Source organism: Mizuhopecten yessoensis, unplaced genomic scaffold (assembly GCF_002113885.1).
Source record: "Mizuhopecten yessoensis strain PY_sf001 unplaced genomic scaffold, ASM211388v2 scaffold10447, whole genome shotgun sequence".
Lineage (NCBI taxonomy): Eukaryota > Metazoa > Mollusca > Bivalvia > Pectinida > Pectinidae > Mizuhopecten > Mizuhopecten yessoensis.
Genome location: NW_018408551.1, coordinates 1133962 through 1149430, shown reverse-complemented (window position 1 = coordinate 1149430; position 15469 = coordinate 1133962). Strand labels below are relative to the sequence as shown.

The following is a 15469-nucleotide window of genomic DNA, read 5'->3' as shown; positions in this document are numbered from 1 at the left end:
TCAGTGTGTAATTTCAGATACATGTGTTTTCAGTGTGTAATGTTTAATACATGTGTTTTCAGTGTGTAATGTTTGATACATGTGTTTTCAGTGTGTAATGTTTGATACATGTGTTTTCAGTGTGTAATTTCTGATACATGTGTTTTCAGTGTGTAATTTCTGATACATGTGTTTTCAGTGTGTAATTTCTGATACATGTGTTTTCAGTGTGTAATTTCTGATACATGTGTTTTCAGTGTGTAATTTCTGATACATGTGTTTTCAGTGTGTAATTTCTGATACATGTGTTTTCAGTGTGTAATTTCTGATACATGTGTTTTCAGTGTGTAATTTCTGATACATGTGTTTTCAGTGTGTAATTTCTGATACATGTGTTTTCAGTGTGTAATTTCTGATACATGTGTTTTCAGTGTGTAATTTCTGATACATGTGTTTTCAGTGTGTAATTTCTGATACATGTGTTTTCAGTGTGTAATTTCTGATACATGTGTTTTCAGTGTGTAATTTCTGATACATGTGTTTTCAGTGTGTAATTTCTGATACATGTGTTTTCAGTGTGTAATTTCTGATACATGTGTTTTCAGTGTGTAATTTCTGATACATGTGTTTTCAGTGTGTAATTTCTGATACATGTGTTTTCAGTGTGTAATTTCTGATACATGTGTTTTCAGTGTGTAATTTCTGATACATGTGTTTTCAGTGTGTAATTTCTGATACATGTGTTTTCAGTGTGTAATTTCTGATACATGTGTTTTCAGTGTGTAATTTCTGATACATGTGTTTTCAGTGTGTAATTTCTGATACATGTGTTTTCAGTGTGTAATTTCTGATACATGTGTTTTCAGTGTGTAATTTCTGATACATGTGTTTTCAGTGTGTAATTTCTGATACATGTGTTTTCAGTGTGTAATTTCTGATACATGTGTTTTCAGTGTGTAATTTCTGATACATGTGTTTTCAGTGTGTAATTTCTGATACATGTGTTTTCAGTGTGTAATTTCTGATACATGTGTTTTCAGTGTGTAATTTCTGATACATGTGTTTTCAGTGTGTAATTTCTGATACATGTGTTTTCAGTGTGTAATTTCTGATACATGTGTTTTCAGTGTGTAATTTCTGATACATGTGTTTTCAGTGTGTAATTTCTGATACATGTGTTTTCAGTGTGTAATTTCTGATACATGTGTTTTCAGTGTGTAATTTCTGATACATGTGTTTTCAGTGTGTAATTTCTGATACATGTGTTTTCAGTGTGTAATTTCTGATACATGTGTTTTCAGTGTGTAATTTCTGATACATGTGTTTTCAGTGTGTAATTTCTGATACATGTGTTTTCAGTGTGTAATTTCTGATACATGTGTTTTCAGTGTGTAATTTCTGATACATGTGTTTTCAGTGTGTAATTTCTGATACATGTGTTTTCAGTGTGTAATTTCTGATACATGTGTTTTCAGTGTGTAATTTCTGATACATGTGTTTTCAGTGTGTAATTTCTGATACATGTGTTTTCAGTGTGTAATTTCTGATACATGTGTTTTCAGTGTGTAATTTCTGATACATGTGTTTTCAGTGTGTAATTTCTGATACATGTGTTTCTGTGTGTAATGTTTGATACATGTGTTTCAGTGTGTAATTCCTGATACATGTGTTTTCAGTGTGTTGTTATTGCTGGCCCTACACTTGTATGTGTTCACACTCCTGGGGATGCTGCTGTTTCCCACTCCAAGAGTAAGTTTACAACTGTCATATTAGCACCAAGTTCACAGCCTTGGAATGTTAAGAGACTCCATATTTAATGTAACATACACGTATCTTCCCAATTCTTTGTATGACGATACAACAAATCAGTCAAACCCTTACATTAGTATATTCTGTCCCATGGTGTTGTGCATTTAACAGTATAACATTATTTATGAACTAAAGCTGATGATGGGTCAACATTTGGTTGAAAAGTACCTTATTGTGTTTTTACCTACATGAGATTAGTCATTCGTATCCAAACCTCTCCCAAAGGATAATTATTCTTTAAGACTAAAAATAGCACTATAATACTGTTGACAAGTACATAATATAAGCATGGTTTGTCTTACAGGACACTGACAGCACTACAAATAATTCAGTGGAGGTTTTCCTGACAGGGAATGGTTCCAACAGTAGCACCATGTCGCCTATATCCAACACCACAGAGGTACCAGTGGTATGTAAATTGCTAAGCTGTGATATTGCAATGGGTTTTATCGAAATGTTTACTATAAAACCCTCAAGACCATAATTTACAATTGGGCTTGTCAGCTCACCTCGGAGTTGAGACCAGCTAGTGATATGGTTATCATAGTTTAGTTTTATATGTTGCACTGATACTATCATCAGACATTATAGTTATATGATAATCAATAACAATAATTTAAAACATCTCTGACAAGTAGCTTAGCCTAAACTGAATTTAGTTATTGAGCTGATACCTATATATATGTATATACATAGCAGGTAATAATGCTTTAAAAATATATGCAAATTTGTCCAAAACTGTACTATCATTTTGCACCTTCTGAGATATATGTAATGTGACATTCAAATTTAAAGAGTTAAGATTGTAAAATCTGTCTTTCACAGGTACAAGAGGGTAATATATATTTTAGGACCATTTCTAATGCCTTCATGAACTTACTGGTTCTACTGACCACAGCTAATAACCCTGATGGTGAGTAACAAACAACATCAGCTTCAGGCTTGAAGCTGAAAGGGCTTCAGGCTTGAAGCTGACAGGGCTTCAGGCTTAAAGCTGACAGGGCTTCAGGCTTAAAGCTGACAGGGCAGGGGAAGCATTACACGTAGTTATAAATTTTGAAAAATAAATGAGCTACATGTATATTGAGACCCCTGTTTGGGCATGCAGAAAAATAAGAAGATGATCTGCCATGTTTGTCTGTTTATTACAGAGCCCTCAAATCTTTATTAACAGGTATATATATAATATATAAGGCACTCAAGACCTGTAATCTATATTGGTTTCAATTTCTGTGTTACAGATATTCTTTAGATTAAAAACTACAGCAATGCAAGTTAAGAAATATAACCAGGTGTTTATGACATATACAGGTAAAGTTGAGTGAAAACTTGGAACATTTCGTAATGCGTATTTATAAAGTTGTGTTAAACTATTGATACCGATAAATGAAATAAACAATCTATTTTAGAAATTTTTCAACAAACTAACCTGCGGCAAGTGTGTCCTTTTACCCTGAGTGAAGAGTATTTGTTATAACAGTAATGTGCCTCATTCTGTATTATATCAACGTATTCTGTCTGTTCCAGTCATGATGCCTGCATATCAACACAACAGGTTCTATGCATTGTATTTCATTACATTTTTGTTGATTGGTAAGTACATGAAGATCGTTCAGAATTGAATTATATGTATGTGTATTTTATTCCACTTAAAATGAATCTATTGGATACTTAGTACTAAAAAACAGACAATGTACTTACTGGTTAGACCATAGGAGCCTGAAGTTCTGTCAATAATGAATAATAATAGTAATACTTTTAAGCATATTAGGGGTATTTTTTGTGTAATACTATTATTATTCATTATTGACAGAACTTCAGGCTCCTATGGTTAGACCTATAGCTAGAGTATATATAGTTTTGGTTATTTTGTGTATGTCATCTTATTTGTTAAAATTGGATAAACTAAAAAAAAAAAAGGTATCAAATACCTGTAATATTTTAAACCATGTATTTTAAAACTGAGTGATAATATTAATTCTTTCAAATAAAGATACAGTACAAACTAAAAACTAAAAAAATCCAAGTGTATGTACAGTGAGTTGTTTGTATGCAGATGCGGCCATTTTAACGAATTGGTGAATGGTAAATGTATCCGTACAATTTGACAGACTTTTTCCATTTTTAAGAAGAATACTTAATAATTCACAGAAATCAGTTATAAAGTTTCAGAGTTTACAGAATTTGTCTAAAATGTAAATTGCTGTCTTTTATATGCAAATCATGATACATGTACCAGTAAATGGTGATTTTTTTTCCTCTTTCGTTCCCAGGCAACTACTGTTTTATGAACATGTTTCTGGCTGTGATCTACAACCAGTTTAGAGGTTATTTTAAGGTAAACTATGTTTTCTAAACATCTAATTTACCAAAAATATGATTATAAGGATTTGAACCTGCATGTACCTGTGTCTAATTATTTCTAAATGAAATCACAGTAAAAGAAAGGAATGGTGAACTTGTAATTTGTGTCTTCTATTCCAGTGTTGTGTTTATCTCAGTGTTAGTATTGTACTTGGTAGTTACCATCAAAAATAGTTGACAGGGGTGAAGGCAATAAGAGACAACCAAAAAGGGGAGACAATCCAAATGGGATTATATTATGCCTTCGACCTTGGTAACTATTTTGGCATGATGGCTGCAAAATTACACTGATCTTAAATAATTCAACAATTGCCTTTAGTTCAGAAATAAAGGATTTGCTTTTGTGCGAATTTTGTTATACTCTATAATTGAAAACAATTCAATGACAGAACATTAAGGTATATAATATATAGTGGATTCAACAGCTGACTGGACCATTATGGCACAGTGGTGTATATAAACTTTACTAAGACTTAACAAAAATAATGATCATGTGACTGTTGAAGAAAGCTTCTACAGAAGGTGTTATAAAGGTTATCCATGCTTTTGGCCCATCACTGTTACACTTGAATATTTACATTGCTTGATGTAGATATAAAACCTGTATAAGTTTCCATCGAATGTTCTCTGTAGACCTCCATGCAAGCTAGTCTGTTGAGACGGAGGGTTGGGGTGCGGGCTGCGTATGAGGTGCTAAAGGACAGAGACCTTTATACTCAAGTGGCTAGTTCTCCAGAGTAAGTACCGGTACATTATAATGTAGTGTTGGAACGTTTTATCACATTTTATCTGTGATTTCTTGACTTGATTGTGGTTTTTTTCTCTGCTTTCTAATTCTCTGTTAAAATGCTTTCTAATTATCTGTTACACTGACTTTTAGTGAATGTGGTATTGTAATCAAATCATTTTGAATTCAGAAATGTATGAAATCATATTTGATATGTTGCATTTTCTCTGATTGAATGAAATAAAGGGACAAGAATCTATATGGAAAAACTGTTTTGATCCTTTTACAGTTACAGTTAATTTTACTAATAAAATAGTAACTTATGGACTTATACCCTTTTATAACATTACAATTTTAAAGAAATCAGATAAAAACATTGAATGAAAATGTAGAGAATGAACAGGGACATTTTATTTGGTAAACTAGAATAATTTGCATTTAGTGGACATTTAGATTTGTTTACATTTGACACATGTGTTGTTGACCAGATCACTGGTCAGTCAGTGACAGATCATCTAGTCTGATAGTGTGGTCAGATACATCAGGGCAGTGACAAGATTAGATTGTCCACACAGGGGATTGACTTTATACTGAAGGTTATACTACTACTGATAACTGTTATCGTAGTGTCATTGACCACACAGTCTGGGTGTTGATTATTACATTGCGTTTTATTCTAATTCAATTGTTTTGGATTTGTTTATTTACTGTTATATATTTTAACTACAGCTATTATTCCTTAATGTCCTGTTTCATCACATCCCTTATATGTGTATCGTTTCTCCCACGTTTTTTCTCTCCCTTAGATCTCTGCAGATGTCTTATATGTGCCCTGATATCTATCATCTCCCAATGACTCTCAAACTCTAGACTTTTAATATCTGTTTGATATGCATTGTGTGATGTATTTACGCTTAGACCTTACCCTTCCTGGATACCTGGGCCCGTATTAGGCTTGAGCACAGAATCCATGCTTGAGCATTAGAACGGTTTCATGAATACGGGCCCTGGCCATTGTTTTGTCCTCCTGTTAATTAGGATATATATATATATAGTTTCATTTTTCGTCTGATAAAACTAGTGTTCATACTTATGTTTACAGGTCTGGTGTTGCTATAGAAACAGTGAAATTGGTGTTAGATGATGTTACATTACCAAAAAAAGTCAAAATGGCCATATCTCAGGTAATGTATCTGTAGTTATTAAAATAACAGTCTCGTAATACACCTGTCACAATACCTATCATACTACACTTGTCACAAATGTATTGTTATTGAAATTACTACCTGTATTAAAAATTGAAGAAAAAACACTCTAGACTAGATGTTAGAAAAATACTCACTTGATTTCAGAACTATCGATATTTGAATGTTCCCGAACATGTCATAAATTTAACAACTGTAAGAAACATAGAGCTTAAATACAATCGTTTGGCTAGTTAGATATCCGGAAGAGACAAATAGTATTATACGTACAGTGTACAAGATATGGATATAGAGGTACCCAGTGCCTGCATCCATTACCTTTCCTATTAAATTCCTGTTAACTTTCCTAATAAATTAGTGACTCTTCTATTAATACTGACCTACAGATGGCCAAGATCAGTCATTCCTTAATAGTCATTTAGGTTGTTTATTGTCACAAAATAACTTGAGTTTCCTGGTGTCAAACAAAGGACTTTGTTCCTTGTTATTCAGACCTCTCTAGCTAAATGTGTCTGCTGGAGATTTCTTTAGAGCAGTTTTATCAGGTAGGAAATCAATATGGTTGGGTATCTACATGGTTATCTTTATTGTTCATGATTCTCATTAAAATTTCTTTATTTTTTTCTATTTCAGGACTTGAGTGCAAGACAGACAAATCAAGTTGATAGTCTACAGAACCTACAGTTTCAGGAGTGTTTTGATCTTATAGTGAAAGAATCTTTTACTCGACATGCAAGTATATATTGATAGAAACTGTTTCTGAATTTTCTAATGAAATTAATACCTGCACAATTTAAAGATAAGATTGTAATAACCTTTGTACTCTTGAATCTAGTTAATCTTGCTTACTGTGGCAGAATTATTGGGATCCTATAAAAGAAAAAAAAGAAAGATAAATAATTGGGTTATAATAAAATATTGTAATTTAAACACATACAGCAACACGCTTACAGTACATGCTGAGAGCCTTAAATAGAATCTGCTATAATACTGCTATATACTTCCATACTGCATTGTAATAGCATTAAATTAATGTAGAAATAACTTGTACATACATGTACATCATGGTAATTTTTATTATTATTTTTTCTTGTTATTTTTTTCCTAGTATTTATTGACTTGAAACAAATATAATTTTACTTCAATTTTTAATCGCTTTGCAAGAGAAATTTTCATTATTTATTTTATTGTTTCCATAGAAACCAGAAGTACGGTGGCTGTCTAACCCCATCCTCCGTCAGATACAGCGAGTAATTGCCCACCGAGGCTACAACTATTTTGGCAATGTTGTAGCCTTGTTCAATGTCGTCATGATTTCTGTAAGTCGGTTTTCACTGCATTATTGAATTAAGGTATGATACTCAAATAAACTCCAGTGTTATGTGGCTGTTGATGTACAGTAAAACATGGTTTGTATAAAGTGTACAGTACTCCCTACAACACAGGCATCGTCTTGTCCCCAATTCTCTCATGAATATGAAACTGTAAGGCCTGCAGAACATGTAGCTAAGTAATTTCTTAGGTTCCCTGGTCATTTGTCTGATGAAGGTGACAGTGTACATATCATACTAGTCATCGAAAAGTCGCATAGAAAATTGTATTGGTTGTGTAAAAAGAACTTCTCATAATCCATACTTACCAACCTGAAGAAAATGTTTAGAAAAATTCCCTGGAACTCGTTTTGGACATGTTGTCTACAATGTAAGATGTACTAGGTCGAAGTAAATTATTTTCCAATTGTTAGTTGCCTTTTTGATATAAGTATTTTTCTCAAATTAGAACTAATCCTCATTTAACTTGTATGATCAGATATTGTTTTAAGTCTTTGTTAATGATTTGATTATATCCTTCAAATCTTATTTTTGAGTAAACTCATATTTGTATTGAAGTTAAATGTTTTTTCTTAGATCAGTGTTTCCTTAAATTGTCTTATATGTTAATGTTTAACAGGTGGAACTTGCGACTCAGTACGATAAATCTCTTAACTCCAGTAAATCAGCTCTCAATGTAAGTATCACTACAGGGCTCGAGGATGCTTATCTCAGAAGCAACTTAACAGAATGATCAAAGTACCCTACTTAGTGAGGCTCATAGTTATCATCATCCCTCAAAGTTTCTTGAAAAGTCAAATTGATATATATGTCAAGCGTACTGTCAAAAAAGACAATGTAGATATAAAAGAAAGGGTGCTAGTCGTGACTGTGTCCAGTGTGTTTTGTACTTGTTGTACTTGTACATGTACATGTGTCAATTAAGATTGTTTAAAAAAATCCTGAAAATATCTTTTTGAAATTAAGAAAACAAAAGATGCATAAGCTATAAGGAGTCTTGTTAATATATGGTAACACACTTTAAAATCAAGTTTATTTGGTTTAATAAACAAAATTTTATTTATTGTGTTTGAAATTACAGATTGTGATTGTGTTTGAAATTACATATTGTGTTTCACTTTGCAGATTGTGAATTTTGCCTTCATTTTGTACTACCTGTTTGAGCAAACTCTCAAGATAGCTGCCCTGGGATGGAAACGATATGTGTATGAAAGATGGAACATTTTTGACGGCATCACTACCGTTTTTCTTGTGGTAATTATCATGCGTTATATGGATCAAAAGTAATAAAATTTAAAAAAAAAATCAGAATTTTTCAACTTACCATTTACCATATAAAATCCTTTTTGAATGATTTTGAAATTAAATTCTTTTTATTTTATGATGACTTTCAGACAATTTATGTATAATTCATGTCTGTATCATAGAACAATTGAGAGCAGTAGATATGAACATCATGCTTAATACAGAATCATTTTTGTGCCATACAAAACTTAGTAAGCATGGTAAAAGAAATGTTTCTAAAATAACTTCATACTGAGGAAAGCTATTTTTTTTTTTTTGCAGATATTAGAAATATTTTCAATAGCCAAATATGGTCTTCCTTTATCAAAGTAAGTAGATTTTTACATATGAAAAATGAGTTTACGTTTTTTGTGTAACAGTTAGTACATTATAACTTATAAAAAGCTTTTCGGAATTGTCTGTCACTCTAATATAAATCTATGTACCTGTACAAAGATGCAAAATTAGAATAATATCTAACAGTTAAGATATTTATGTGAAAAACTATTTAGTCAAGAAACATTTGCATGAAATGTTGATACACTGTATTTGACCCGCAAAGAGTAAATGGTTTATTGTCAATGCATTAAAAATGACAATTTCTGGGAAATGTATTTGTTTCAATCAATTTGCTTCCGAATATTAAATTAGGATATTTGTATGGTGACCATAGTGTGTTTTGTGTGCCAGGGCTGGGGAAGTCCATGATCAGCTGACCCTTTGGAATGCTGTCCGCATCATCAACATCCTTATCATGGTGCGACTGTTTAGGATCATCCCTCACATTAAGGTTTGTATCAGCCGGCTCACTTAAAGTATTGAGACGTTATCATTGATGTCTGTAATCTGCTCTATCCTGAATTCACTAGATCAATTTACTGGTGATATTGCTTTCTGTTTCTTGACAGTAACCTTATATAAATAGCAAGAATGATAATAATTCAGATGTTAAAATTTTGTGAAGTTTTGCTCTTTCGGCATAGTAAAAGGTGACTGTATCTGTCATTGACACATTGTTCACGAAATACCAGTTCCTGATATATGGAAACAATTACTGGTAGCTACATTTTCAAGATGGTCAATTTGGATTCTGTAGTCCTCATTTTGCAAACATAATATGTTCCTTATATGATAATTTTTCTACATTTCTGTAAACAAACACACTGTGGCAGGTGCTTTAAGAATATCAACCAAAGAACAAACTTTAGGAGTAGTAGATAAAGTATTGTGAATCCCTTAACAAATAATTAATCATACAGGGGCAAGTAACAGGGTGCCTATAGTTGAATTGATGTCTTTAGAGAAAATAATATATTTTTTCCAGGCAATGTCTATTGTCGCCAATACCCTTGTGGATCTTATAAAGAATCTGAAAGCTTTTGGTGGTATCCTGGTGGTAAGTACAAAACTGCTCAAAGACAATTCTCCATTCTCATTTATAGTAATAAAAAAAACGTGACACGATATCAATGAAACTTGTCTAGTATGACAACCTGTCAGATACAGCAGATTGGCTGTATCAGAACATACCATATTATCTGAAATATGAAATGGAATTACAGCTGTATATCATTATGACAGAATTGTAGGGTGTCATCTTACGCAGAATTCACTACATGCACATTAACAATGATAATAATAATAAACATTTGATATAGCGCCCTATCTAGCTAACATAAGCCACTCTAAAGTGCTTTCCAGTACAATTTTGAGGAATTCGCAGGAGCTGCCTTATCAGGCACTAACTACTAAACCTATACCACCTGGCTAATATCTCCCGATGTGTGTGTGCTGGAGATGTAATATGTTCTGTATGTAGTGGGACCGAGCTTCAAACGACATTATTTATAGTGCTGCCTCACTGGAATGCTACAGCACAGATACTGCAACATCCACCCCAGACCAATTCATACTCCACCTGGATTGTTGGAGTTGTGCGGGCAGGAGAAAAACACTTTCTCTGAATATCGATGCGCATGACAACTTAGGGGATTGAACCTGCGTGGAAGGCCGAAGTATTAACCACTCGACCAATTCGCCAAATGAGTCGAAGTTTGATCAATTTTGAGGAATCGTAATATAATTAGCCATGCAGTAAAGTTTTTTAGCAAAGACTGTATACATGTATATTAGAAGTACCCTTTTCAGAAGGTTTTTCTTGATATATTTTTGGAATTTGAAACTTCATTTAAGTTTGACTATCTGTGTTAAGATATTGCTACCTAAATGACAATATAACTATATCTAAATCATTTCCTTTCTCCCCAGGTGATATATTACTCATTTGCTATACTGGGTATAGAGATCTTCCACGATGTTATAAATTTCACAGAGCCAAATAGCACTGTAGCAGGCAGGTGAGTTTACCTCACATATACCCGTCTCACATTCCAATTTGATTTATTTTGAAATCATTTTTATTTAACAGTTTTGTTTTATTTATTTTTCTCACAGGTTACATTTTTTATATCTTTATCATGAATGATCTAGGTCATGTACATATACAATGTTCCTGATATAGGAAACATTCTACTCTAGTCTGGAAAATATTACTGGAATAAAATGCCTATGGTGAAATGCTTACAATGCAAGTGTCCGTAATCTTATTGAGATGTTTTGTCTAGGTAAAATCAACTTTTCATTACACAGGTTTCTATTATCTTACATTTAGTAAAGGTTATTTACACAATTTCCTTACACATTCTGTATAATGTATGTCTTTGTGACATTTACTAATATGTAAAGCTTAACATTCTGTTTCCCCCCTAGCCTTGCCTATGACTGTGGGACATACCAACAACTCGAGTACTGGGCCAACAACTTTGATGACTTTGCAGTAAGTTTTCAACATATAATGTAGTTTTTGGATATCGACCTTAAAACATTGCATGGTTTCAGGCTATATATGTGCTGATACATTCATCTGTATTTCCAGTATTTCCCATATGCTTGAAAATGAAGATGACTTTGATGGGAAATTGAAAGATTATGTATAGGATTGTGAGAAAAAAGTTGAATGACTGAAACTTGACTTGTGAAGTGAGTTCCGTAGCAATTATTTACAGATAAAATAGGTGTTTGTCATTCGGCTGCCCCTGCTGTATATATCGATTGTCTGTACATGTTTTAAAGAACCACATTGTATACATCTAAGATAATATACAGAATTTAACCCATAATAGCAACTTTTCTCAAGGTGAATGAAATAAAGTTCTTCAAAACGTTAAGCTAATGCAAAAGTAAATCCTATTAAGATGGCAGAAAAATGTATGTGTTGACATTTTAAAGGCATAAAGATAAATACTACATTTATGTTAGTTTTTGATAAAATCAAAATCAAGCCAATTTTAGTAAAATTTAGCACTCTTTTTTGCCTTTTCAATATATAGTACAGCTCAATTTAAGCTCTTCAGAATTTTTTTGGATGACGACTGTGCTGTACACTATTGAAACCAGAAACCAGGGGAACGTTACCTAAAGTCATAAAAAAATTATGTTACATCAGCATAAATGTATTGATGTTCATTGATCCAATGAATTAGTTACACTTACATGTACATAGATTTCCCAAAATCAAATCTTAAATGTGTTTGAAAATAATGCATAGAACTATGAGCTTATTTTAACTTGTTTTGATATTACAGAGTGTGGGCAGAAAAGGACAGCTAATATTGATATATACTGCTTTAATATCCTATCAGTGTAAAACTTTATTTGATGGTGACAGCATTAGTTGAAAATACCTTCTTTTATTAAAGATAAAATTGCTATAAAATACCATACACTAGTTTTTGTCTTTGTTGTAGGCAGCCATTGTTGTATTGTGGGACGTGATGGTTGTCAATAACTGGAGCATATTCCTGGCAGCGTACGCCAAGGCTCTGTCTCAGTACGTAAACTGTTACCTTATCTGTCATACACCAAATAATTACTGAAATGATATTGGCAATATACAGTGTACCTTTCTTTTCAGTGATGTTTGTTGATTTAATCGATATCTCATGAAGTCTTTTCAGAATAACCAGGGCCATATAAGCATTTTGATAATGTTTTATGATAGGAAGTTGTGTTTAAAATAAAATTATAAGCTTATTTCAAATTTCAATGTGTCTGCAATAATTCCGCATTTAAGTGTCACTTTGTTTCTCATTTAAGGAAAATTTTAATTCAGGACAGTAATTCCGAAATAGTGTCCTGAATGAAAGTGTTTTCAGAGAATTCCTTGGAAATAAGAAAGGAATCATTGATGCAAAGTTAAAAGTATATTACGTATAATTAAAAAAACAAGTACTTGTATATTTTGTTTGCCAATATTTAGAGACAATTATAATACAATCTGTGTTGATTTGTAGGTGGAGCTATATATACTTTATAGTCTGGTGGCTGGTATCTGTTATAATAGTGCTACAGCTTTTCACAGCCCTAATCATCGAGGTATGTATATACGTGGCTACGTCTCCGTTACAGTACAACTAATGTAACCCTAGTGAGTTTTATACATAAGGTATATACCTGCTGAATCTTAAATTTACTTTAAAACAAATCACAATTTTTCATTGACACCATTATGTTTGCTCTTATTAAATATAATCAATGAAAATGTTGCATACAAACTATTGTTGCATACAAATTAAAGTATGCAATTGCAAACCAACTTGATGATATTTGACTGATAGGAATAATAACTTCAGTGGATTATTAAAGAGTAAATGGGTTCCTCCTTTATATAAATTTAGAAGACATTCTAAACAGACTCTGATTTTGAACATTTGTATGCTAGATACTTTAGGAAAATTGCAGTAATAGGACAATTATTTAAATTTTATATTGTGTTTTTTGAAACACAAAATTACATAGATGGAAGACATTCATCTATTTGAAATGAATTGTTTTCCTGAAGAATTTCATCATGAAGTGGGACCGTAGTAGTCGACAGCAGCAGGAGGAGAGGAATGAAGACCTGGGAAACAACAGCTTTACAGAATCTCTTCACTATATGTCACTCCACGAAATGTTCAGGTAAATGACACAGAAAAAACATGACTCTTCGTAAGGGGATGTGTGCAATAAAATCAGTATTATCCAAGTATTATAAATAGATGCACTCTTGTTAATTTGTCATCAATTATTGTGTGCTTCTTTAATGTGTCATAAATTATTGTGTACCTTTTTAATGTGTCCTCATTCTTGTGCCCTTTTAATGTGTCATCACCTCTTGTGTTCCTTTTTAATTTGTCATCAATTCTTGTGTTCCTTTTTAATTTGTCATCAATTCTTGTGTTCCTTTTTAATGTGTCATCCTTCTTGTGTTCTTTTTTAATGTGTCATCCTTTTAGTGTACCTTGTTAATGTATCATCAATTCTTGTGTACCTTTTTAATGTACATGTCTTCAATTCTTGTGTTCCTGTTAAATGTGTCATTAATTCTTGTGCACCTTTTTAATGTATCTTCAATTCTTGTGGGTACCTTTTTACTGCATTATTAATTCTTGTGGGTACCTTTTTAATATGTCATCCTTTTTATGTACCATTCTTATTTATTAAAAAATATTTATTAAATCAAATCCATATACATTTAACTATACATTAAACGTGTATTAAATGTTTATTTTGAATGATAGATATACACTTGTACTTCATTCCCATGGGAGTTTTGTACATGAGTTGTGCTGTTGCTTTCTGTTATGATCTGTTTGATTTATTGGATGTATATCTGGTAGATACACTTTAATATCAGTTGTATGTTGGGCAATTGATCTGTGAAAAAATTGAGTTGGCACTATCAATTTTATCTTCAGTCAATTTGAACAGGGACGTATAATGTATATATACTGTCCCTGATTTGAATAACTAAGTCGTTACAAAGCATGTCAGAGGCTAAGTCCTAATTTTGTAATAATAAAAATCAATAAGTATTTTTTTATAATTTCAGAGAAAATTTAGAAGAGCCTTCAGAGTCGGTGATTATACAGGAGATTCAGAACAACAAGTTCCTGCAATTAAATATATCACAGTCCTGATAGACCCACATGTGTACAGTTGTTACCACCGTGTGTCTTCCTATTGTATAACAATACGTACACTTCATAGCTACCAGACAGTGAAATTCTACACAAAAGTATAGCAGAACTGGTCTAAAAACTACACATAAATTCTAATTGATCAATATTTACATTAAGAGACACACAAACACCCTCACCATCACACAGTTGTATATATAAAATTCATAGTGGGACCAAATTGATTTATGTATAAAGTCTGGTTATTTTTATTGCACAAGCTTTATAGCAGTTACTTCCCCTTCTACAGGTAAATTGCCACTGGGGTGCAATCTTTTGGTGCAGTGTGCTATTTGTTTTACTATGGTAATCATTATGCTTATTGAAATCCTTTGCTGTAATAATTGGCTGGATTTTACCCAGGTATCATGTTATATAATAAGGTTTCTAAATTAAGTCTGTAAAAAAAATCAATTGGACAGATGTTATAAAAAAAAAATGATAATATTTAGCTTTGAAATTGGAGTTTTTTCTGTATCTACATGTACATGAATGTATATTAATTTTACCATTTTAGTACATTTCATGTCTTTATGTTGTACAAATATTTGTGATTTCATGGATGTACCATATTCTGATAATTCTATGTACTGTAGAACATATCACACAAACACAAACTCATACATATTATATATATAATGTAGAGTATGGGCATTACTATAGAACAATGGGTTTAAATAGAAATCCAGAACATATGCTCTTTCTAACAAA

The 15469-nt window shown here is 32.2% G+C and overlaps 1 protein-coding gene across 2 annotated transcripts in view; it reads left to right on the top strand.

Annotated features, from left to right (window-relative positions):
- The window catches only part of LOC110460652 (two pore calcium channel protein 2-like), a 20115-nt gene extending 5079 nt beyond the window's left edge, over positions 1-15036 (top strand). For both annotated transcript variants that reach the window (XM_021513687.1, XM_021513685.1), the window contains exons 7-26: positions 1656-1728; positions 2093-2197; positions 2614-2701; positions 3316-3381; positions 4062-4126; positions 4786-4889; positions 5982-6063; positions 6718-6816; positions 7284-7403; positions 8035-8091; positions 8541-8669; positions 8982-9028; positions 9390-9489; positions 10024-10095; positions 10968-11056; positions 11469-11535; positions 12506-12588; positions 13052-13133; positions 13600-13718; positions 14632-15036. In XM_021513687.1, the coding sequence (XP_021369362.1) occupies positions 1656-1728; positions 2093-2197; positions 2614-2701; positions 3316-3381; positions 4062-4126; positions 4786-4889; positions 5982-6063; positions 6718-6816; positions 7284-7403; positions 8035-8091; positions 8541-8669; positions 8982-9028; positions 9390-9489; positions 10024-10095; positions 10968-11056; positions 11469-11535; positions 12506-12588; positions 13052-13133; positions 13600-13718; positions 14632-14719 (1735 nt within the window). In that variant the 3' untranslated portion in view covers positions 14720-15036. The remainder of the gene's footprint in view (positions 1-1655; positions 1729-2092; positions 2198-2613; positions 2702-3315; positions 3382-4061; positions 4127-4785; positions 4890-5981; positions 6064-6717; positions 6817-7283; positions 7404-8034; positions 8092-8540; positions 8670-8981; positions 9029-9389; positions 9490-10023; positions 10096-10967; positions 11057-11468; positions 11536-12505; positions 12589-13051; positions 13134-13599; positions 13719-14631) is intronic.
- The last annotated feature ends 433 nt before the right edge of the window (positions 15037-15469 follow it).